Source organism: Lipophrys pholis (assembly GCF_963383615.2).
Source record: "Lipophrys pholis genome assembly, chromosome: 20".
In the NCBI taxonomy this organism is placed as follows: Eukaryota; Metazoa; Chordata; class Actinopteri; order Blenniiformes; family Blenniidae; genus Lipophrys; species Lipophrys pholis.
The window spans coordinates 13,724,458-13,747,682 of NC_137648.1; the positions used below are offsets into that span (position 1 = coordinate 13,724,458).

Genomic DNA, 23,225 nt, shown 5'->3' on the forward strand with positions numbered 1-23,225 from the left:
TATGCGTGATGGGAATCGCACAGTGTGAATTATTGTGAAACACAAGTGTGATGGAGATGGAGTGGAAAAAAAGTGGATTTGATTTTGTCCCTCATCAAACAAGACATCATGTGCAACTACTCACATGTGAATGGCATTCCTTCACAGTGAGGCACTGCATCACATAAACAGAACTACTGGGTCAATGGTTTAAAAAAAAAAAAAAAAAACCTACAGTAGTTTCCATGAAGTAATAGAGTGATACTTAGAAAAAGTACCGTGTTCTTTCTGTTTTTGGATCAAAAAGGTGCAGAAATGTTCAGTTTGAAACGTCACCAAAGGTTTTCTTGGTTTATGAGTTCTAACAACATCACCTTCATCCCTTTGTTTACCTCTTTTGAATTCATCCTGTACTTCCTTTATTATAATTTGCTGCATTATTATTCTGTTATCCATAAAGCTGCTTTTTCATCAGTGCAATAAAACCTGTTCCACAGCCTCACTTTAGTTTTCTACATTCTTTATTGGTGAAACGGTGTTTGTAATGGGCAGAAATGATGAAATGACAGGTCGACAGTTAAGATTATGGATGTTGCCTCTGAGCATCCTGTATGGAAGCCGTCTTTTAATGAGATACAATTTCCTTTCTTTAACCTTTCATCAGTTACGTGGTCGACAGTTTGAACTGTTGAATTAGGTTTAGCTGGAGTAGAATATAATGCACAACATTACATTTCTACTGACTCAAACCTTACTGTGTTTTACATTGGCATTTTCTCTTCTATGAAGTCATAATTAGTGTTTTTTATTTGTAAAATGACCCATATTATTGTAGAATAGTAGCACCTTGTAATGCATGGTTTGTGGCAACAGGAATGTGGGAGTTACTACTGGTATTCACAAATTACCTCCATTTTCAGACGTTTTCAAGCTTAAATTATGAATAAGGTGTGACATCCTGGTTGAAACTTGCACCAAATCAAACACGAGGATCATGTGATCTGCTGTGTAAACCAGAAGTCAGCACCATTCCTCATAATTTGATGGGAAAAAAGATAAAAAAAAATGTAAATCTTTCTTTGTAAATGCAGGCTGTACATATTGGACCACGGAGCTGCAGCAAACCAAATAATCTGATATCTGTGATCAAAAGTCAGCTGTAAAGGAACCAGTGCCCGTGGGGTTTTGCTCAGTGGTGAAACATCCTGTTTATTTTTCCCTTCTCTACCACAACACTGACTTTTTAATATTGTTAATATTGCACTGAGTGAATGTAGCATGAGGTATCAATATAATGTTCAGCGACATTGTTTAAACTCTCCCTTTTATAAAGACTTTTCTTTATGCAACATTGAGTTGTTGCGTGGACCGACTGTAGCCAGTACTTTCTGTCCAGTGTGGCTCGCTGCCATGCTGCACTGTCCTCATGGTGGGCGGTAATTCTGCAGGGTTTAATTCTAACTTGCCAGCGGCAGATCTTCCTTTGCCTTCCTTTGACCCACAAAAGAAGCCCTTGAAATAAGACATCAGCCAGCGAATTACAGGGTCGTTTGTACTTTATTTTATTAAAAGAGGTTGTTTTTTTCTACAACTGTTGCTCTCTGTGATCCCCCACACAGAGCTGTGCTTTACCACAATCCCTCTTTCTTTAAGGCACAAAAGCCTCTTTTTCTTTTTTTATTGACACACAAAAGCTCCGCGACCTCCTTGTGCCTCTTTCTGATTTCAGAGTGGTGAATGTTCAATTCTTTTGGGGGGGAAATCCAGATGTGTAGGTTCACTTTGGGTTTATGTTGCGATCGATGGTGAGCACTTATTGCAGCCGTCTGAATGTATTCATGAAAACAGGACAGAAGAAGACCAAAGACCTGAAATCAAACCTTGCATTTGCTGCAGCTCATGTGTGTCAGTTTGATGCACTTTTAGCTGAATTGTGTTTTGCCAATAAGTTTCTCTTGCTTAAATGATTTCAATTTCACAAATTGTCATTTATTGCAACTTTCTCATTTTAAAATTGATTTATTTCAGCAAGTCTTTGACAAAAGGAGAAAAAAATATTAATAATTGAGCTCATAAGGAGGATTGTACAAAATGTCCTTACCTTTTAAGCATATGAAAGTCAAAACACTAAGAAAATATGAATACAGATGAGTTTAGTCATAAACTGGACTCAGCTTTGATCAATACTGATTGATCTCAGAATAAAAAAGCCAAGTGTTGCATGGATTTAATAAGCCACATTATTGAAGTTCTTGCATCTCGGAGTGTGTTCTGTATGTTCATGATGATTCAGATTGTACGGATCTGTGAGGGCCATGTCAGTGACTGACTTCTGCGAAGCGTCTCTTAACCTGGAATGGGCCGGACTAAAGTGCTGTGTGTGGCCAGCAAGCACTACATCTGCCCTGTAATATGACGTTTTCACCCCCAAAACACTTCATTATCAATATGTTGTTATATGAACATCGATCGTAGTCATTGGTTTGGAGTAATCAGTCATTTTATTAGCATTACGAGTAATTTTGTTTTACAAGGGAAATAGAACCGCATAAACCTTAAGGTGAGCAGGAAGTGTTGGACTATCTTTGTTATATCACTGTAGAAATAAAATAAATGTTACACTATACACTAACTGACACTGTTAAAATTGGTAATGTTATTTTTGTTATGGACTACTAGAACTGGTTATGATTGAATATTGTTGAATAGTTGGTAAAATAAACAATCTATTATAAGGACCATGTCTAACCTAATATTAACATTGACAGCTGAAAAAAAGCCATAACCCATAATTTAATAGCTGCCAATTAATTTTCAATGACATAAAGCCAATTTTTAATAACTTGCCAGAAGTGAAACAGGACATTTGAGCCATTGTTGTAACAACATTTAGCCTATAATTTAGAAAATAATTTAGCAATGAAATAACTACAGTAACTGTTGTAACAATACATAATTAGGACTGTATTTCTTAAAAATAAAGGCTTTTTTTGTTGGTCTGTTGCAATTTATTGATCGCAAATTGGTATAGGCTGCTCACTTTGTTTTGACGCCGCCCCTCCCTGGCCTGTGTGAATATTCGATGCGCCTCTGTTTCCGGTGTTACGGTACTCCGCTCCGCTCCATCCCTCTGCGCACCGTGCGTGCCAGGCAGGAGCCCGCACGCGCAAGGCTCCGGATCCCACAGCAGCAGCAGTAGAAGCGACGCCGGCGCGTGTGGAAGATGGTCGCACATTTTTGACAGAGCTCGGTGAGAACAGACGCTACCTGCTCCCGGACTGACGGGAAACCCCCCCCGTTCTGTTGGTTTTTCCTCCACTCCGGTCAGAGAGCTTTTACACAAACGCATTTCGCAACCAGTCTGTTTTTCATGCAGCCTTCCTGAGCGCGTGAAGTCTGCGATCTGCTCTGCGCCGCGAGCCTCGCGATGCGCAGGTTTGCTGTTTGGATCTGAGCCGGAGTCTTTTTGTTTGCTTATTTATTTATTTACATTTATTACAAGAGACTGAGGAGCGCTTCTTTTTTTTTTCTGGCGTCTGTCTGTGCAGGATGTTTTGAGCGCCAAGGGGCGGTGAGACAGAGACAGAGACGGAGGAGGAGGAGGAGGAGGAGGAGGAGGGTCATTCACTGCGCACACGGGCGGAGGGAGGACCGTCTCCGCGCTACCGCTCGTCTCCCCACAACAACACCGGAGACCGGAGGGAAGGAGGCAGGGGAGGGGAGGGGAGGAGGCGCACCGGCGGAGGAAAAACAATCTGGACATACGCGGCGCTAAAATGACGATGTCCGTCCCGGAGAGGAAATCAGGATCGGAGGGGAAGGAGGAGGAGAGCGAGGATGAGAGCGAGATCCTGGAGGAGAGCCCGTGCGGCCGCTGGCAGAAGCGGAAGGAGCAGGTTGGTCCCTGTGTGTGTGTGTGCGTGTGTGTGTGTGTGTGTGTGTGTGTGTGTGTGTGTGTGTGTGTGTGTGTGTGTGTGTGTGTGTGTGTGTGTGTGTGTGTGTGTGTGTGTGTGTGTGTGTGTGTGTGTACGTGAGGCGGCGCGCGTCTCCTCGGGGTCAATCAATCAGGCTCGTGCTGCTGCTGCTGCTGCCCTCCCCGGGTCACTCCGGACAAACCATCCCCTTCTTATGCGACGCTTGAGCCTGGCCCGAGGTGAAACTGCCCCAGCATCTCTCATAAATCTCATATCAGCTCATCTTCTGTCACAAGTCTGTTTTGGTTTGTTACCATCAGAGCATGCAAGTGTGAGAGCAATAATCTGAATAAACAGAACATGCCTAACCCTTTATAAAGTACTCAATTAAACTCCTTTAAACACAATATTATGATTCAAGGACACAATAAGACATAAATCTCTTTTATCAGAACGTCTGTTGAACATAAATAAATAATAATCTTGTAAATATCACTATTTCTACCTTTAACATTCTGCAAAAGATTGGCTATAGTGGGCATACATTATTTATAGATAGATAGATAGATAGATGGATAGATAGATCCAGGCCCAGCAGAAATATTGATAAGAACAGTATAAAGAAAAATTGAACAATAAAACTTTTGTGTAAAAGCAACATAAAATAAATAAATATGATATATTTATATTTACCCTGCTTTAATAACAAAACAACCTGGAGCTGAGTAAACTTATCATGTTGACATTGTTTAGTGATTCAGTTTAAAAACTATCAAACTGAACCTGCTTCTAAGTGTTTATCCTCAAAAGGAGTTTAGCAGTTTCTGTTCTTCCTGAGCAAACTGATGTGTTAGACACATCACTGTATTTAGATCGATAGGGTATTTGTGTCATGTTGCTTTATGATGCCGTAATTCAGCTGGTCCTTTTTTTTTTTTTTTTTTTTTTTTTTTACAACAGGAAGTCATTCCAACCTTAATTGGAGACTTGATTTTTACACCTGATACTCTTCCTGGTGTTTCCCTCACCTGCAGAGGTCAAGACTAAACCCCGACGCAAGACCAAGGAGAACTTTCTAATCTCAGATACAAAGGAAGTCAAAGCTGCGGGGAAAGCTCAATGAACTCTTTGACGCCAGTTTGATTAAGACCCATTTGGTTGGCGACTGGGCGACATGGGTTTGAATCCCAGTTGTGGCAGGAAGATTAGTCGAGTCGACGAGGTGGCATTGACTGTACAGACACCTGAGCGTTTAAAACAAACAATATGAAGCATTTACCGATTTTAATTTTCGAACTAAAACTAGCACATTTGAGCTGGATGACGTTTGTCAGTAAATACATATTCGTCGGTTACCCCTTCGAATGGTTTGACTGTGAGGATCAGCACAGCAGCGTAATTACAGAAAACAACCCGTCCTTGCATGCAGCTCCCTCCCATGAATAATCTCCCGTTTGTTTAATGTCAACACTCTCTATTATGTCCACAGCCGGTGGATTCACAGCGACAGGCGGCTCAATGAGGCCGACACCTGTACACGTGCGACGTGAGCGTCGTAGGACTTTGGCGGGGAAAGAAAATAAGCCTGCAAAGTGTCCTCAGTTGTTATCAGGGGGAAGAAACGTGGATCTGAATGTCACAGCATTGTGAGTCTGTGGGTGTCGCCTCCCCCCGGCAGCCCTGGATAAGGTTGATACTTTGAGTTGAAGGTTATCTGTGGCGCGCACACGGCGTCCTCTGCACGCCACAACCACCTGACCTCGTCACGCTTTCGGCGCCATTGAGCATTCATCAGGTTGAAATTAACACACGCATACACACACGGACACACGAGCACACACACACACACACACACACACACACACACACACACACACACACACACACACACACACACACACACACACACACACACACACACACACACACACACAACTAAACCAACCCTGGAGATTTTCCACCCATTGATTACCCGTCTGTCTGTTTCCCGAGCAGCTTCGACCTGGCACATTTTTATTCGCCCCAAACCGAGAGAATCACTCATCCGTGGCTGGTTCCTTCCACCCAGATCTATATTACAGTGTTTTTTTAAAAAATTATATTTATGTGTATATAATTACATGAAAAGTGTAAGAGCTATACAAAATAATGACAGTTTAGCTTAAGACTGAATACACTCGAATACGCAAGTATGTGTACAAGTTAATATGATAACAACTTTCTCCATTATTAATACATTTGCTTGTAATTATTCACATTTTGATTTTAATTTTGGAGAGGAAAAATAATTCTGTGTTTTTTTTTTCAAATCAATATTGTAATTATTGGCTTTACAGTAGTGATTATAAGATATTGGGCTATTTAATGTATATATAGTTTTTTCCTTTTCTTTTACTACTGTACTCTTATGCTGCTGGAGCTTGAAATTTCCCCGACACATGCGGCCCAAAAGGATGAATGAATTCACTGTAACCTTACCTGTTTTAAGGACACGTTTGGCAGTTTGAGCCCAACAGTCAACCAGATAATAACGTTACACGTACCACTGAAATCCCCCCCAAAAAACTGCAAAATCTTCAACTAATCAGCGTATTGTTTAGTTTTCCTTGTAGTTTTCCTAGAATGCAGTAACTGCACGGGGATTTAATGACGATCACTTAATAAATCCCTAAAATAATGAAAACAGTTACAATACAATAAGGATGTTTTGGCATTTTCATTTAAAATCATGAATTTTGCCAGCAAGCAACGTCTGTCACTAATATATTTTAATACTTTATCCCCTCGGACCCAACGCGCCGTATTGATTTCACTCGGGGGCCGTCCTGATTGGAAAGCACAGAGTCATCTGAGGTTTTGCTTTGCGGTTTATTGGCGAAACATTTTCCAGCCGCAGGTTTCAGGTTCCAGTTGTTGTCTGTGTGAAAGAGCAACAAATAATCTTCCCTCAGCCAAAGAATGACAGAAGGAATAAATCAAACTAAAGTCGGGGCTTTATAACTCAATATTTTCCTCCCGGTTGCAAATATTTATGGGTCATTATTGTGCTGAAATACATCTGCTCCCTTTGTCAACATCTCACCGAGGAATCTGTCAGCAGTTCTGACTTGACGAGTTCACGACGTCTGATTGGGCGACACGTTTCCTCACATTGAGTCAAATGTGATTTTCCAGAGTGAGGACGTTCAGGCAAACACAGAGCAATCTACAAAGACGGCGCTCCGACTCACAGCATATTGAGGCATAAATCTGGCAAGTCTGCAATTTCCTCCTCTGGTTCATCCGATTTTGAACATGAAAACTCAATTTTGCTTTGGAACGCTTTGAACGAGTTCCCAGGCACATGAGGTAATGATATATAGCTCATGAACACAGGCGGCGTTTTTGGTCCTGGAGCAGCTGTGACACACATGTCACCTGCATATGCAGCCAGTTCCGGAAATTTGCATAAAGATGAGCCTCCCACCTCAAAGCAACCACCAGGAAGCGACAGAATCCAGCCTGATCGTTCACGTATATGACTGACGCTGCGTTACGTGTGAGTCGCCATCATCTGACAGTCATGACTGTATCCTGGGAGTTCCGTCCACCTGTCGCGCTGAGCTTGTATTGTTACCGGCCGGTCTGTACAGAAGATTATCCCGGGTCCCCTGTGATCTTGGTTTGATAATGCGGAAGGGGGTTATCCCCCTGAAGGGAACCCACACCCACTCCGGCTCTGCAGCGATGCTCGCTGCTCACTGCAGTTAAGTGCTCCATCTTCCATCTCAAGGCTCCGTCTCCGTCTGCTCACAGAGATGTGAGAAAGGGGCCGGGGTGCACTCAGTCACCGCCGTGTTAACTCGCATTTTAGTACCGACGCTGTTTTTCTACGCTCGTGTGCTAAACGAAATCCCGTGCACGTGTCTGCTCGCATGCACGTGTCAGAAGCAGAATATATATGTGCAGAACGGTGGTAAAAACTGGCACTGCAGCAGATCCTTTTCACCAAAGACAGTTTTGTGATTGAAAAGCACAGGCGTAAGTAATGAAGTTCATTTCATGCAGTCTGGCTCACTGTCAGTTCAGCGGCACAGAGCAGTGGTTTTAATTACACGTGTGGCTTCCCGCAACCAGAAGTTTATATACACAGCCAGGATTTTACAACTTGAGGGCACCCCGTGAAGCGGGGTTGGGACCTTCCGACGATGTATTTAACATGTATTTAGCGCTTTAACACTCAAGTGAATATATATAGTAGCTGTCACATTTCATAACCTACGGAATACTGAGTACATGATAATTCTGCTATTTGTGTATCTTAATATAAACACCGTTGTGTTACGTCTAGTTTGTTCTCCCGTGCTATTTGGAAATATGAAATAATATCAAAGATTAGAACGTGTTGTGTATTGAACAGCACGGTTTCATTTTTAGGTCAATCTTTTTCACATGAGAAGGCGTTGTTGGTAACACGCGCATTCATTAGAAATATCTACTAAGTCTTTATAAGCAGTTTGCGACTAGCTTAACCTACCTGCATATGTTTTAGTCTATAATTTTTACCTATAATTAATTCTCTGATCGTGTTATTCTTAAAAATTGAAGAAGAAAAGTCATAGTCAGTCTGACACTGGAAAAATTAATGATTTTTTTAACGCAGTTTCAAAAGAAATCAAAACGACTCTATTTTCAGTGTTTGAAACCGGTTAAAAAGAATTGTTTCCCACACGGGGAACAGTGCAGCAGGAAGGAGTTGTTTCTAACTGGATCAGACCTCTAACTGAGCTGCAGTCTGAATTTGGAGGCCACCGGCCTCCCCCGGTTGGGGTTCAAACACAGCAAAGAGGAGCGTAATGGCGCCGTACTGATTGTAGGATTCTCCTGCAGGATATTGTAAACCAAACCCCGACTCATCTGGTTTCTCAGTGAATATATTTAGATGTTTGCTTTAAGAATCACACTTTGTGACTTGCTAATACACTTATAGTGTGAAAACAAATCCTCTTATGAGATGTAGTTTTCTTTATAGATGTCATTATTTGTTATAAGCATGGAGTATCTTTAAAACAATGTCCTCTACAGAGGAGCAATGGCACACCTTTCTGTAGTCCTACTCAAATTTCTTTAAAACACTGCTCATCATTTCATAACAAATGTGTCCGTTTTGTGTTCTGGGTAGGAAGACACTGTACGTATGTGTTTTTTTTTAATGGTTTTGTGTTTTTATCGTATCAATGAAATCGATTGATCGACCAATAGGACATGCCGTGGTTATTTTCTGCGTCCATGTCCCTCCCATCCTGAGGGGAGGGAGGTCTGAAGGAGGGTCTGAGGCTTTGCCTGCGCTAATGTGCCAAACTTAGATTTGCACACATCAAACAAAACCAGAGTATCTGAGCGTGAGAATTATTTTCTGTGTGAATTGTGTCTGTTTGTTTGAAGCTTAGTCAGCTTGCTTGTGAAATTGCCTGTGTCCACCGGCATCTGGCTTCACTCAGAAGTTTTGGCAAAGGTGACGGACGAGGCCAGCAGCCTTTCTTAGAGGCAATCTTGGAGCGGCTCATGGAAAAAAAAAATAAAAAAAAAAAGGTCATGCTCTTTGTTAAAAGTCAGAGGCCGTGCTTGTGTAATTTGGTGAAATGAAATGCGACCACACATCGTCGCCGTACAGCGCTCCTGATCTATGTCACCTCGTGGTTTTGCAGTGTTTTCCAGGGCTGAGGTTGTAAATCCTGGCCATTAAAGTGCAGCCTTGCCAACCCCTCCCACACACACACACACACACACACACACACACACACACACACACACACACACACACACACACACACACGCACACGCACACACACACACACACACACACACACACACGCACACACCTCCCTGCCTCCCTTCATAAACCCGAGTCAAGCGTTTGCCCCAAGAGGTCCTCCTAATAACTGACACTCTATAATAATCCAGCAGTGCAGGCATGCCGGCTGGTTTGACAGCTGTCTTGTGAGGAATGACTTCCACTCAGGTTTCGCCTGCAGGGGAAGCAGAGAGCAGGGACAGGCAGCTCCGATTCACCTGTTAACACCTTCGCTCTGCCAGCACTGGTGCTCCTTTCCCTGGTAAAGCTCGGGACACTACCCAGAAACCCATTCTCACATTTGATACTTCCTAGAAACCGAAATGATTTGAGCAGATGAGTCCATCGGTTGTATTTTGACTTGTGGTGTTGCAGTGTTGTCGTTGTGGTTCATCCAGACTAAAATATCACTGCAGCTTTTTGCTGGATTTACTTGAATTACAGACATTTATTCTTCCCAGAAGACTTAATCCCTCTGGCTCCTCTGAACTTCTCTGTTGCAGCAACAGGCCGCACTTTTCACTCACCCACACAACAACATGCTGGTCTGCTTTATGGACTTTTGTGTTTCCTAAACTTTTGACACTTAGACATTTCTCCTGCCACTATTATGATGTTGTCATTATCACTTTGTCCCAGCAGCCTTTGCACTGATCTTTTGTGTTGGGTTGATTAAAAAACACGTTTTTCAAGTTTCCTTGAAATGAAGACCTGACCAAAGTAGCTGATTCCCCAAAATAACTCAATCAAAACCACAAAGTAAAACACGCAAATACCACAGTACGATCACACTGGTGCTTATATGGGTGTGATTTGTAGATATATGGCTCAAGAAACCACATCCGATGAAATGTCATGAATCCTTAAGGCAGATAGAAATAAAGACATGCTGTTTGATCTGGCATAATAATAGATTTAACATTGTGTTTGAAGCTGAGCTGGACTCGTGGTTGTTGAAGGAGCTGTAGGAGTGTTGCTCTTAAAGTGACCTATTACTTCACACATCTGCTGATTCAAGGTTTTTCCAGTTAAACTGGCCTGCCCGTTGCTCTCCCTTCCCTGAACGCACATATTGATTTATTAATGACTCAGTGACACGGGGTAATTTACTTATTTCTATGCGATGACATGTCGTTATTTACAACTTGGCTTCCTTTGACTCATTCAGCCAGACTGAGGTGGCGCGCTATTTCAGTCTGTTGTCATAAAGTTTGAGTGCACGGCTCTCAGTCAGTGGAGGTGTTTAAGATCGGATTTGTGTTGCCACTTGGTTTTGTTTACATGGGATCGTCGCTGCCTTTTGTTTCAGCGGTGCCGGTGCGCTACAGAGGCCTGTTGTGGACTCGCAGCACCTGGGTGACAGTCATATTCTGTGTTTACACATCCGTCGGCGCGGAGCTGAGCTGTCCGCTGTCTGATAGAGACGGACAGTCATCACCAGGCTGTAATTCTCAGTGTAATTTGAGAGTATGTGTGGTGGCAGCAGCTGCCATCACATTTTTATAAATTTTTTTTTATTATTTTATTGCAGGGAGCCAGAGACGGGAGATGAAATGAGGTTTGTGTCGTCACCTTTAACTAAAAAAAAAAAAAAAAATCTCCTCCAGCCTGTTTATTCAGCTCAGAAAAGCTGTTTGTACCTGTCATGCAGAGCTGCATGTCTCCTCTGTTTAGTCCTGAGTAAATCAGTTGTTTCCGCATTATCAGTTTATGGTCTTTTATTACTGAACCACGTGTTACACATCCTCGAAGCATTCCTTCAGCTGATCTCTTCTTCATTCTTGTGCAAATGTTTGTGGCCACAGACAACACAAAAGGCACCGTTTGATCCCTTGTCTTTGCGTTGAACGTGTTCTAAAAACCACAATGATATTCAGCCTTTTCCGTCAAGAATTTACAGGAAAAAAAAACATTTGAAACACCGAATGCATCCCACAACCTAAGGAGAGTTTAGGTGGTGATCAATCATCCTTTGACCTTCACTTATTGACCCTGTTGCAGCTGCAGTCACACGACGAGGCCGTCAGACCGTCTCTTCTTTGACCACCTCTCTCCTGTTTTGATGTTTGATAGTCATATCTCAGAAGCCGACGCTTTCAGGACATCAAAAACCCGGTTTGTGTTTGTACCTGATTCATGTCTTGTTCCTTCAATGATATGAAAGGTTCTAAAGCCAATATCTAAAAAGCCACATACTGACATTTGCCACATAAAAGTTGGAAAGTAGAGGCTCTTTAATGCACCCAGAGTAAAAGAGTAAAAATGTTTCTACCGGCTTATTCCTGTTAACACAGTTTTATAGATTTATTGGAAACGGGATCCGTTAGTATTTTCAGGTTTTTCTCAGTACTTGAGAAAACTAGTTGAGAAACAAAAGTTGTAAAAGAAGTTATGATTTGTCCAGTTTGCTTTCAGACTTCAGAGACTCCCTGTTACGATTTATTTCAGTGTTTCTTCTGTAGCATGTTGAAATCTGAAGTGTCGCAAAGTCTCCGGAAACTTATTTATGTGTTTTGTATTTCACAAAGTGATCCACAACCTCTCTCAGGTTAAGAATAGGTTGACTGTCAGGTCCTGTCAACACATTTAGTAAAAAACGAACCCAGTGACCTGCGGACCCAGAACAAACAAGAGACTCATTGTTGAGCCAAACAGGCAACTCAACAAACGAAGCTCTCGACTCTGTTACAACACCTTTTTCTGCCTTTGGCCTCAAAACATTTGCTGCAGTTTTCAGCTCGTGACGTGTTTGGGTCATGTGATGTCGAGGGATCCTGTGACCCGGTTGTGAAATGCGAGCCACCGAGGCCTCTGGGACGGGTCATCAGATCCCGAGGGGGGTGAGGGGTGGGGGGGTACAGAGCCCTAGTTGTCAGCGTTTTCCACTCCAGCTGTGCGAAAATGGAGCTGCTCAAATATTCCGCTAGTCGGACGGGAGCTGGCTTGAAAAGGAATCTTCGAGGAATGGCAGACATGTCTGCGGGCTTTCACAGAACTGTCACAACCGTTCACGTCACACGACATTCATGCCTCTGGCGTGTGCTTTTGACCTCCTCCAGCACACTTAGCAGGATCTGAGAGATGCCCGTTTTGCTGAGTCATCATTTTGGATGGTAGTTTGAACAAAAGTGTGAAATACTTTCTTGACTAAACTAGGCTTTTTCCATTCCATTCCCTTTATTTATTTATTTATTTATTTTACATCACTGGCTTTACGAGAGGAAAGGATTTGAGCGTCTATCAGACGGAAACAGAGGTCCAAACAGCTCCATCTGGATTTGCATAATTTTAGACTGCAGAATGCCGTCATGATTCAGCTCTCTTGGTTTATCAGGAGCTGCTGCTTGAGTCAGCTTGACTCGGCCCCTTTCTTGGAGAAAAAAAATAATAAAAAAATCCATAAAGGCTTTTGCTGTTTCACTGACAAGTGAAATACTTGCGTACTGAAATAGTGAACACTCTCAGAGCAAACACAAAGAGACAGACAGTCACCCTCAGATTCACACATATGGACAATTTTAGATTACCCTTTTAAACTCTCTTGTATCTTTTTGGGAGTCCAAGAAGAAACCGGAAGAAAACCGAGGCATGCACAGAGAGAACATGCAGTCTCCGTGTGTGTGTGTGTGTGTGTGTGTGCGTGCGTGCGTGCGTGCGTGCGTGCGCGTGTGTGTGTGTGTGTGTGTCCTGTGATGAACTGCCGACCTGTCCAAATACAAGGGTGGAGGTGAGTGAATGTGGTGACTTTGGGTTTTTCAATTTTCAGTCTCCCAAAGCATTTTTCCAGATATAGAAAATGCCACAGCCCTAGAGAGAAAACCTTCTGTTGGAAGATTATTAACAGGAGCAAAGAACTAAAGGAAACCAGAGCCAGGTGCAGAATAAGGATGAATTGAAACTGAATTGAAGTCTGCTCTATGAAACAATCGCAGAATCAGTAAGAAGTCCTTGTACACAAACAGGAAATCTACTTTCTTCATCTGAAAAAACAAACAAAAGCAAAACATCTGCAGCCGTCGTCTCCCTCTGATCCCACATTGGATCAGTTTAAGAAGACCTTAAAGTGAGCAGATTAATAATCATTTTTATACAGCAAGATCAGATCTCTTCAGGCATTTACTGTCTTCTTTGCTGGTCAGGTCCCAGAGCAAAAAAAACAAGTCGCTTCATGTCAGCGCAGTGTGTGTGTTTGACTCTGAAATCAGAATTCTTTATTTGTTCTGACTGGTGAGAAACGTGAAGGAGTCCAGGATGGTAGTTTGAACCTGTTTCTGCTCCACATTGTAGCTGATTTAATGTCACACAATGTGATTTGATTAGAAAAGTGCCACAACAACTCTTAAGACAAAGGTCAAGTTCACTGTGGCATCTCCGTCTTCCCACTGCCGTTTCATTATCAGCTTTTATCTCCAGATGTTCAACCTGCTTTTAATTTTCCTCAAAAACCTCAAACCACATGTCGTGTTCAGCGAATCTGGAAGTAGTTGCGCACATTTTCACTGAAGTCCATTTCTTTTACCAGAGTGCAGTGTACCTTGGAGAAAATGCAGGATTTTCTCGCCCTTCAGTTTGTTATTGTCTTTAGTGTTGCCAGCCTTTGCAACGGCATTAAAAGCAGCAATTACCTGATTTCGCGGCCATTTTGTAGACGTCACTATTTATTTGCAAACATCCTGAAGACCAAACAGGAGCTACTCTATAGTAAGTTGTTTTTTTTTCATATCGAAAAGACAGTGGCTGTGAGGTCAAGAATGTATTGGCAAAATACACTTTAAATTAGAACTGTTATGCTTTATATTCAGGATACTGAAATAGTTTTTTTTCTTCCTAAAGACGTTTGTGCATTTGTTGATCTGAATTGCTGCTTAAACAGTTAAACAACATCAAAATCAACAAATCAAAATCCAAACACACCCGTCTGAAAATAAATTCAGAACTTTGCACCTGAAAAACTGCAATCGCACCCTACAAATAAACCCCAGTGACAAGACCTTGTACACCAGAAGATATAATGAACTACCAAACGTTCCTTCTGAGGCTTGAACTTTGAGCCATAACTGTTGTAAACACGTTTGAAAAATGTGTTTTACGTTTGTCTACAGCAGGTAAATCAATTTACTATGACAAATGCAGATTTTTTCCTCTTATATCAAGAATGCAGTACATTATGAGCACATCATCCATCTTAGCCAATAAAGGCTTTTTTCACATTGCAATGACTTTATCAGAAAAAAAAACCCCCAAACAAACTTGTATTAGCCATTACAGTTTAGTTTGCAACACATTAAAAAACCATGTGTTGTGCAACAACAGAAACATAATATTGAATGATTGAGTCAGGTTGTTGCTGCAGTAATTGCTTAGCGAGCTGCATGTGGTTTCATGCATCTGGATAATGTATCACAAATTAATAATGTATATGAAATCTACAGTGTGCATGAATATCGGAGAGTGGAATTTTCCAGGCACGAAGAGCTGTGCAAACATTGCCTCGTGACTAACAGTCACATACAAAGTTGCAATAATAAAACCAGAGTTTACCTTAGTTCCTGTATAAAATGCACCGTGAATCCTTTATTAGATGCTTATGGGCTCCTGCTGAGCGACTCTCACGGTAAAGCCTCGCGCCTGAAAAGAAGTACTGTAACGAGGCAAAGGAACTGTAAAGAGATTAAAGACGCGCTACATTTGAGTTGCGTGAATATCCGCCTCTGAAAACGTCGCCACCTGGTCGCGGGTGAGAATAGGTTCCAGAGAGCCTCCGTAAACACGACTATCTGTGTTTGAACTGTCAATAAAGGAGGGATACTCCATGAAGTTCAGTGAGCTCGTGCTCTTACCGCTTTAAAGGACGCTCTATTTACTTAGTTGGCCAGCTGATATAAAAACAGTGTGTTCACTCCTCCACGCTTCAATGCCAGCAGCTCCTATCTTGACCTTTGAAACCAAATACAGATATCTTTATGTGTGTGTCAAGTATGCGTGTAATAAGGAACATGGTGGCACTCAGAAACAAAGAGCACCTAATTAAAGGCTTTAGTGTGGAGGAAAGTCTTGGAAAGGATTTTATGCTGCGTTCATGCAGCCGGGAGAGCGACCAACTTCCGTTTGACAGCATTGACATGATAAAACAAGTCACAGGCCAGAAAAGAGACAAAACAGGCACGAACCATCAACTCATGAAGCTAAAAAATGTTAGTACAATGTCTAAACCTGCTTCAGGGATCAGTCCAAAGCCTCCCACTTTCTCGGTGAGAGGTTTAACAGTATTCAGAAGTGGGACCTTTCCAAAGTTTAAAAGATTTGGTGTGTTTATCTCCTAGGTCTTTAGTTCTGTCTCTCACTCGCTGCTTTACATGCGATTCATTGACTCCTCCCAATCAGTTAGGAGATCGCTTCGAGAAAATTGGGGGAATTTCTACAAAAGTAAAGAAAATGCTGCACTTTTGCAGTTCAGGTGGAACAAAAATCACCAAATACAAACCGGCTTTCTGTGATGATTTGAAAATGAAGATGCCACACACACATCCTCGCCTAAAATATCCAAATCAAACCGGAGCAGAAGCGACAAATCCTGAGCTGCATGGAGGTTTATTCCAATACCGGTTGTCTGAGATCTCATCAGCTTCGTTACGAACTGCTGTAATTTCCGCTATCTTCTGCTCCACGGGCCAAAATCAGATTTCCACACCCTCATAAGTCCACCGACGTCCCCGCTTCACCGATTAAATCTGATTTGCAGTCAGAATTTGAACATCCCTGCGTTGTTTATGCAGATATGGAGGGTGAGAGGAAAGCAGGTTACTGTGATGGATGAGGAGTGCATCCCGGCAGCCATCAATGGGGCAGATGTCTGATGAATTAAATATGGAGGCAACAAATTAAAGCCTGCATCCTGTTTTGCACTGCGATGGTCGGGGCCTCAGTTACCATACTAGACTCAAACACCATTGGATTAAAGAATTCTGAAGTGTAATTCTTAGGCTTTTATGTGACAAATAATTTAGTTTGTGAATACAGATCTAAAATCTCAGTAAGATTTCCGAGTCCTGAAATAACATGTTCATCTGTTCCCTGCTTGACTCAGGGCTTATTTATATTTATTTTACTTCTTTTTTTTTTTTTTTTATACCTGCCCAGTTCATACAATTATCATTCAGATTCACCTTTATCATTCTCACTATGTGAACATGAAAGAATTAAATAGACAACGATGTAAAATATAAAATACGAAAAGTTAATAGGATAAAAATCTAATATGACGCTAAAAAATGAACCATGTGAATAACGCATCAGCTGCATTTGTACTTTGTGTTTTAATTGAAATAGGTATGTGATAATTAATCAATAAGATTAGAGATGTGACATTCATTTAATGTTCATTTTGATAAAAGATGGAAGGTTTATTTTTGAAGCTGATGTAAAACATGCATGTTACCAGTGGGTCTGATGTGTTTTGGACCCTGGTGGAGCGCTGAGGTCCTGACCATGAGTGTGAGGGATCCTGGTTCAAATCCCAAGTCTATGGTGCAAGTTTCAGTGACTTGTGGCAACAACCCTTTTGTTTGTTAAGAGAGCAGGATACACACTTCCATTTGGAGGAGGAATATAATGGTGCAGGAAGTTGACTCATCTGGAGCATTTTTAGCGCTCCATCAGTCTAAAGAAATCTGATCTTATCATGTTGAATGTTAAATGATAAGTTCCAGTCAAATGTTTACACATACGCATGCACACAGAACCTGCTCTACCAGCTGAGCCACAGTCGACCTACTGATACTCTCATTGTCATTCTGACAGAAAAAGAATTTTGAGTGATAATACATTTTAGTTTAGTTTGAATGATCTCCCCAGGATTCATTCGCCTTTCGCTTTATTTGATGGGCTCACGCCTCATCTTCAAAACACTGAAAACAATGCTGTGGAAATGGTGAACAAAAGTAAAGCAACAGCAAAGCATTCACTTGGGAGTGGTTATTGTTCGGACACATGGGCATGTTGGGACAAACAGCAGTTTACATGTGAGAGTGAAGCACACAGCGGTTGCAACAAAACTAAAACTATATCGGTGCCCTCAGGCCACATCTGCACACGCTCCCAATTCAGTGCCGGTAATGCTGCACTCAAGTTAATAAAACGATCGGTATGATGAGAGATAAAGTTATGCAGTTGTAAAAATCCTGTGTCAGAGTGTCAGAGACCGCTGTGTAACGTTTTGGTATCTACTCATCCTCCCGACTTGCAGACCTCTTTGCTCACACTGGACTGCCTGGATCGCGTTTCGCCGTCTCAGTGACACCTGACACGATGCACCAGCGCAGTTCTTTGTATTGTTTGGGTCTGTCGCGCCTGTCAATCTGAATGCCACCTCAGGACCGCCGTTTAAAAAAACTTTTTTTTAATTTCAATCCTGCTGGTCACAACATGCATTGTTGCAGCCTGTTGTTTTGTGCTGCGGCTGTGGATGGATAAATGAGGCTTGGATAAAGACACACCAGACCTCCCTACCCAATCTGGCGTTCTCACATACATACCTGTGTGTGTGTGTGTGTGTGTGTGTGTGTGTGTGTGTGTGTGTGTGTGTGTGTGTGTGTGTGTGTGTGTGTGTGTGTGTGTGTGTGTGTGTGTGTGTGTGTGTGTGTGTGTGTGTGTGTGTGTGTGTGTGTGTAATGTTACATAACAGAAATAATCTGCCAACGTCTGCCAACGCACTTTTTGTTTGAGCACGTGCTCAAGAGCCAGCTCTGGTTCACTGTCACTTTCTGAGCTTAATCTTCCCGGACGATTAAAGCCACATGATAAACATGACTCTCTCTCTCTCTCGCACTCTCTCGCACTCTCTGTCTCTCTCTCTCTCACTCTCTCTCTAGTCTTCCTCTGTGTTTCTCCACATGGGACGTGTTTAATAAGCTCGGTATCACCCACTTCCACTAATTGAGGCCTATAAACACAACATTTGCTGTGAGAGAGAAACCCCTGCCTTGACTGCGTTCTCACGTTCCTCAGAAGTGCTTTCTTCTGCCTCGACAATGCAGTCTTGTTGCCGCTGCCTCCATTAATGGGTGTGCGTTACCATCTAATGTCAGTCCCAGCATGTGCGAGCACGCTGCCGCTGCGCTCCTGCCCAGCTTTTAACGGCTGCTGGCTGGCTACTGTGGCAAACACTCAATAAGTCTTTGCACGGTTTGCCAGGCCTTTTGAGCGTTTACCCCGAGTCACCTCCACTGCTGGGAGGCTGCACTGCAGTAACCCCTGCTGGAGATGCAGAGCAGGAGTCCGGGTTACACATAAACCCTCCTGCTGGATTTGAAGTTGCAATGAAGCAAGCAGTGTGTGGATATTTGCAAGCGTGAATAAGGGTAATCCAGTGAGCAGAAATGACCCAATTTATGGAGAACTTTTATGCTCCAGTCAGACTCTGCCAGACCCTGTTGAGCTCCCACAGAGTCAATGGCAGATGTTTTTAAAGAAACGGGAAGACGGCCAGTTACACGTCCAGGCAAAGTCTGGGTAAATTAATCTTAGTCTTCAATATTGACATTTCAACTTTGTTTTAGACCTTTCAACTTAAACTTTTCAAATATTTTGTTTTGTTCCCATCTTTTCAACTTCATTCTTGACGTTTGGAGGTTGTGGTTCAGATAGTTGAGTGATCTGTCTCGGTTTGATCCGAAGGCATTTTACCATGTGTCGACAAGCCACTCATCCTCAAGTTGCCTCTGCTGGTGCGACTTGCACGGCAGCTGTGACCTTTGTTATGAGCCGAGTAATGTGACTGCTCGTTTTAACACGCATTAGGATTGCTAAAGTCAGATCATGCTATTTACTATTCGGTGTCCAGATTTATTCTAAAGATTACTACACTTTAATTTACATTTTCATCAGTTCCAGTCTAGCTAAATTCTCCACAATCAGTTGTCCATTTTTGACATTTTGACTTTGTCTTCATTCAAAGTGTTTTCTCTCGATTTTCAACAATTCAATTCAACAACGAAAAAGACTGTAATCTCACTCGGTAACTAAATAATTTTTTGTCCCCCTTCACACCAAAACTTGAAGCCATGGGAAAACCAAAAACCATCCGGGTAGAGTGTCGGTCAAAGTGGGAGCTGAACTTTGTGACCTCCATCAGCGTGGCCTGGATGGTTGATAGATTGTGAGAGAGGCTGCGTTTCAGACAAAGTGACTGTAATGGACTGCCGCGCCAGAGTGAATCAACAGCACGGCCCTGATGTCCACTGCAGTCCGACGCTCTGAAACCTCACAAACTTTAATCAATGGCATCAAGTGTCTGAGCGCAACAAAGTGTTGGGCCTCCATATGAGAAATCAAACGGGATTCTGTGAGATTACACGGATTTGTGTAAAGGAACACTGTCACAGATTCTGTCTGTACAGGACTACACCAGACTTTTAATGAATAGAGAACCACCAGTGTTTTGTGACTTTTAACTTCCTCTGGCACCTTTGCGTCTCAGGGAACTTCCTCTCGGAAAATGAGCATGTTTTCAATGTCTTCACCTAAATAGAAATGTCAACATGTACGGACATCATCTGTTCTCTCTGTTGCCTTCTGGAAGGAAATACATGATGCATCCATCATCTACACCACTTTATCCAATTCAGGGACACAGCGTGCTGCAGCTGATCCCAGCGAACTGCGCCCCAAAAGCAGGATACACCCTGGATCACTCCTAATGCACTAATATTCACTTTCACTTGCTGCTAGACATTTTCTCATTCCTAACCAATGACAACGAATTCTCAAAATATTCCCCTATTTATGTTTGTAGACATTAAATCCAGTCTGGTTTGCAATAACTGTTATTACAACAATGGCAATTCCACCACAAGCCTATTTAAACTGTTTCAAATCTGCTTAGCATGCAAGAGAGACTCTCACCAAGAGAAAAGCCTCCGTTAAAGCTCCTGAGTCTGCAAGAGGCCCTCATATAATGACCACTTTCTTGGTCAAAGGACACATTATCTAGAGGTTTAGGTGACGACAGCGGCTGAAAGGTGTGATTGAAGGAGCAAATACATTTCTTTTGGAAGACAAGGGAAAAGGTTCTTCCATCATGTTTTGTTATATATCACACAAAAAAAAGAAATAGGGCAGGATTATTGGCTTTCTGTGGGTTCACTCTGAATAGAAACAACTGATCTCCGGAGGAGATATGAAAGTATGATTCAGGGTGTGTAATAATGGACCGTCTTTATGTGCAGGCTCTTCCTCGAGGCACAAACATCATTCCTGTGGCAAACCCTGACCATGTTTCTCTGCAGGAATCTAAGAAGCCTGGACCACAATTTGATCCACAGTCTATTAGCGTTATTAAAAATGGCACGACACAACAGGTCATCGTTAACCTTGGACTCTTTCAGAGGGAGGAAGGCAATCCGCTCTGCAGGCCAAAGACATCCAATGTTGTGATGTCCAAGTAATTTAAGTAGTTTTATTCAGGCATAACATTGAATTTTAGTAAAAACCAATGAGCGATTAATCAAAAGGAGCCCTTTGTATTATTAACATGTTAAATGGAGCAGCAACATTTTACATCAGTAACACTCTTCTTTCCTGGTGTAATTAACTCACTAGCTCTGAATTTTTGTGATTTGCTTAAAACTAAAGTTTTGTTTTTATATAACTAATACAGTCAGATCCACAGCCTGTCACTATCAACCTGTTATATTCGTGTGCGAGTGTTATGGAAACTTCCGCGAGACTGCGAAAAAAAAAATGTATCTGGCCTTTATTATTGACTGATTACAATATCGTGTGTGCGCCACCTCTTGACTTTTCGCCAAGTTCAGCTGAACTTCAAGAGTGAATCAGATCTTAGACGGGCCCCCGCATGGCTCACAGTTCACCTAATGCCACAGCAACACAACTATATCACAGCTATGTCCACATATTATTATTGCACACGTTACTTTTCCAAGTGAATAAATGATTTTTAATAACCGGTAAACTAACTCCACAACTTAATTAATTCTGATTTGGGGTATTTCGTGTTTTAAGGACATCTTGTGAGCTTGTTGTTGGCCGTGCACATTACACAACCATCAAATCAAATGAGTCGATCAGTCATGGACAAATCTTAAGCCGGACACTGTTGTTCTTTGTGACGTCGTGTTCTCGACTTCAACGCTCAACCTTTGTTTTTCACCGCGCCGCAGACCTCTCACTTAAAAGGTATGAAAGATTAGATTAATGACTGCAGCGCTGCGATAACTTCTGGAGCGGCGAACATCGGGGCGATAACGGGGGAATTATCTGGCCACGAGGAGAGGCCGACACGGGGCCAGGCGGTGGATGAGGTGTGTTAAAGCAGGGTGCCGTTTTCTCCTGCGGAGCTCATTTCCCTTCAGTCCAGAGACTGGCTCACAGGATTATCAGACTGCACCTGCTACTCGTGTTCTTCAAATTAGATCAGATAAAATAAGAAAAAAAATAAGCTTCACATGACAACGCTTTTCGGTTGTTCGCTACGTAAAAATATCATCCCGGTCCAGTAAATGTCTGTTCAGTCAGGAGAGCTTTTCTCTCCTCGGTCTTAAACAGAGGTCAAGCTGAATCAACACATCACAGCAGGTATGCAGATAAAACAGCCCCTGACCTTGTGCCTGTCTGTCTTCCCACTTGAACACAGGAATGCGTAATTGGTTTGAATACACGGGTGTGTGTGTGTGTTTTAAAAAGAGGTGGAGATTTTTCAGCTCACTGACCCAACAGCTGCCGGAAAGTTCACCGCTTTGACTCAGAGTTCACACTGGAGTCATTACACTGCTGCAAGGAGAGTTTGTTGTCGTTGCGATAAACATTAGATCATTTAATTATTCAGGCGACAGTTAATCTAATATAAATATTTAATCTTCCGGGCTACACAGGTTTGTAATGGTTTAAAAAAAAAAAAAAAAAACTTGCTTCACAGCAAGGATATTGCATTTGGGCTTGGGGTTGTTTCTGTGTGGAGTTTGCTTGTTTTCATTGTGCAAAGTCCATAAAGTTGCATTCGGAGCAAATTGGTAACGTTAACATTTTTTTTTTTCCATTTCTTTTTTCAGATTTTTGTATTTTCTGATTTAATCAGAAATATGTCAGATAGTTCTAGAAAAGAATAGATCATTGTGTTTGAAACATACATCCTCTCTATTTTCATGGCTTATTGTTTAGATTTTCATGGTTTCTATTTTTTATTAACTTGTTGGTTAGTTTTCTTTTAATTTATGTAACTTAAAAAATAAAAAAAAATAAAAAAAATGCCATCTTTATCCAGATTGTCTCCAATCTCCAGTTGGATCATCGGTCATATTGAAGCAGCTTTTACTGCTGGAAACGAACAAAAATCTACCTTTTGTTTCTCACTTGTTTTATGGATATTTTACAAAAAGGAGTTTTTGTAATGTAGCATAATTTAGCGTGACTTCATGGATCATGGTTACCTCCACTGATAATTTTACCAATATACAGAGCTCGTGTTATGTGTCTGTAGTCTG

At 42.0% G+C, this 23,225-nt stretch overlaps 1 protein-coding gene across 2 annotated transcripts in view; it reads left to right on the forward strand.

Annotated features, from left to right (window-relative positions):
* Positions 1 to 3,052: 3,052 nt before the first annotated feature.
* Positions 3,053 to 23,225, forward strand: part of nrbp2b (nuclear receptor binding protein 2b) — a 37,650-nt gene continuing 17,477 nt past the window's right edge. Inside the window, exons 1-2 of one of the 2 annotated variants that reach the window (XM_080489329.1) lie at positions 3,149 to 3,229; positions 3,528 to 3,875. In XM_080489329.1, the coding sequence (XP_080345455.1) occupies positions 3,756 to 3,875 (120 nt within the window). In that variant the 5' untranslated portion in view covers positions 3,149 to 3,229; positions 3,528 to 3,755. Of the gene's footprint in view, positions 3,876 to 23,225 lie in introns of both variants that reach the window. The other variant, XM_080489328.1, reaches the window with a different exon arrangement.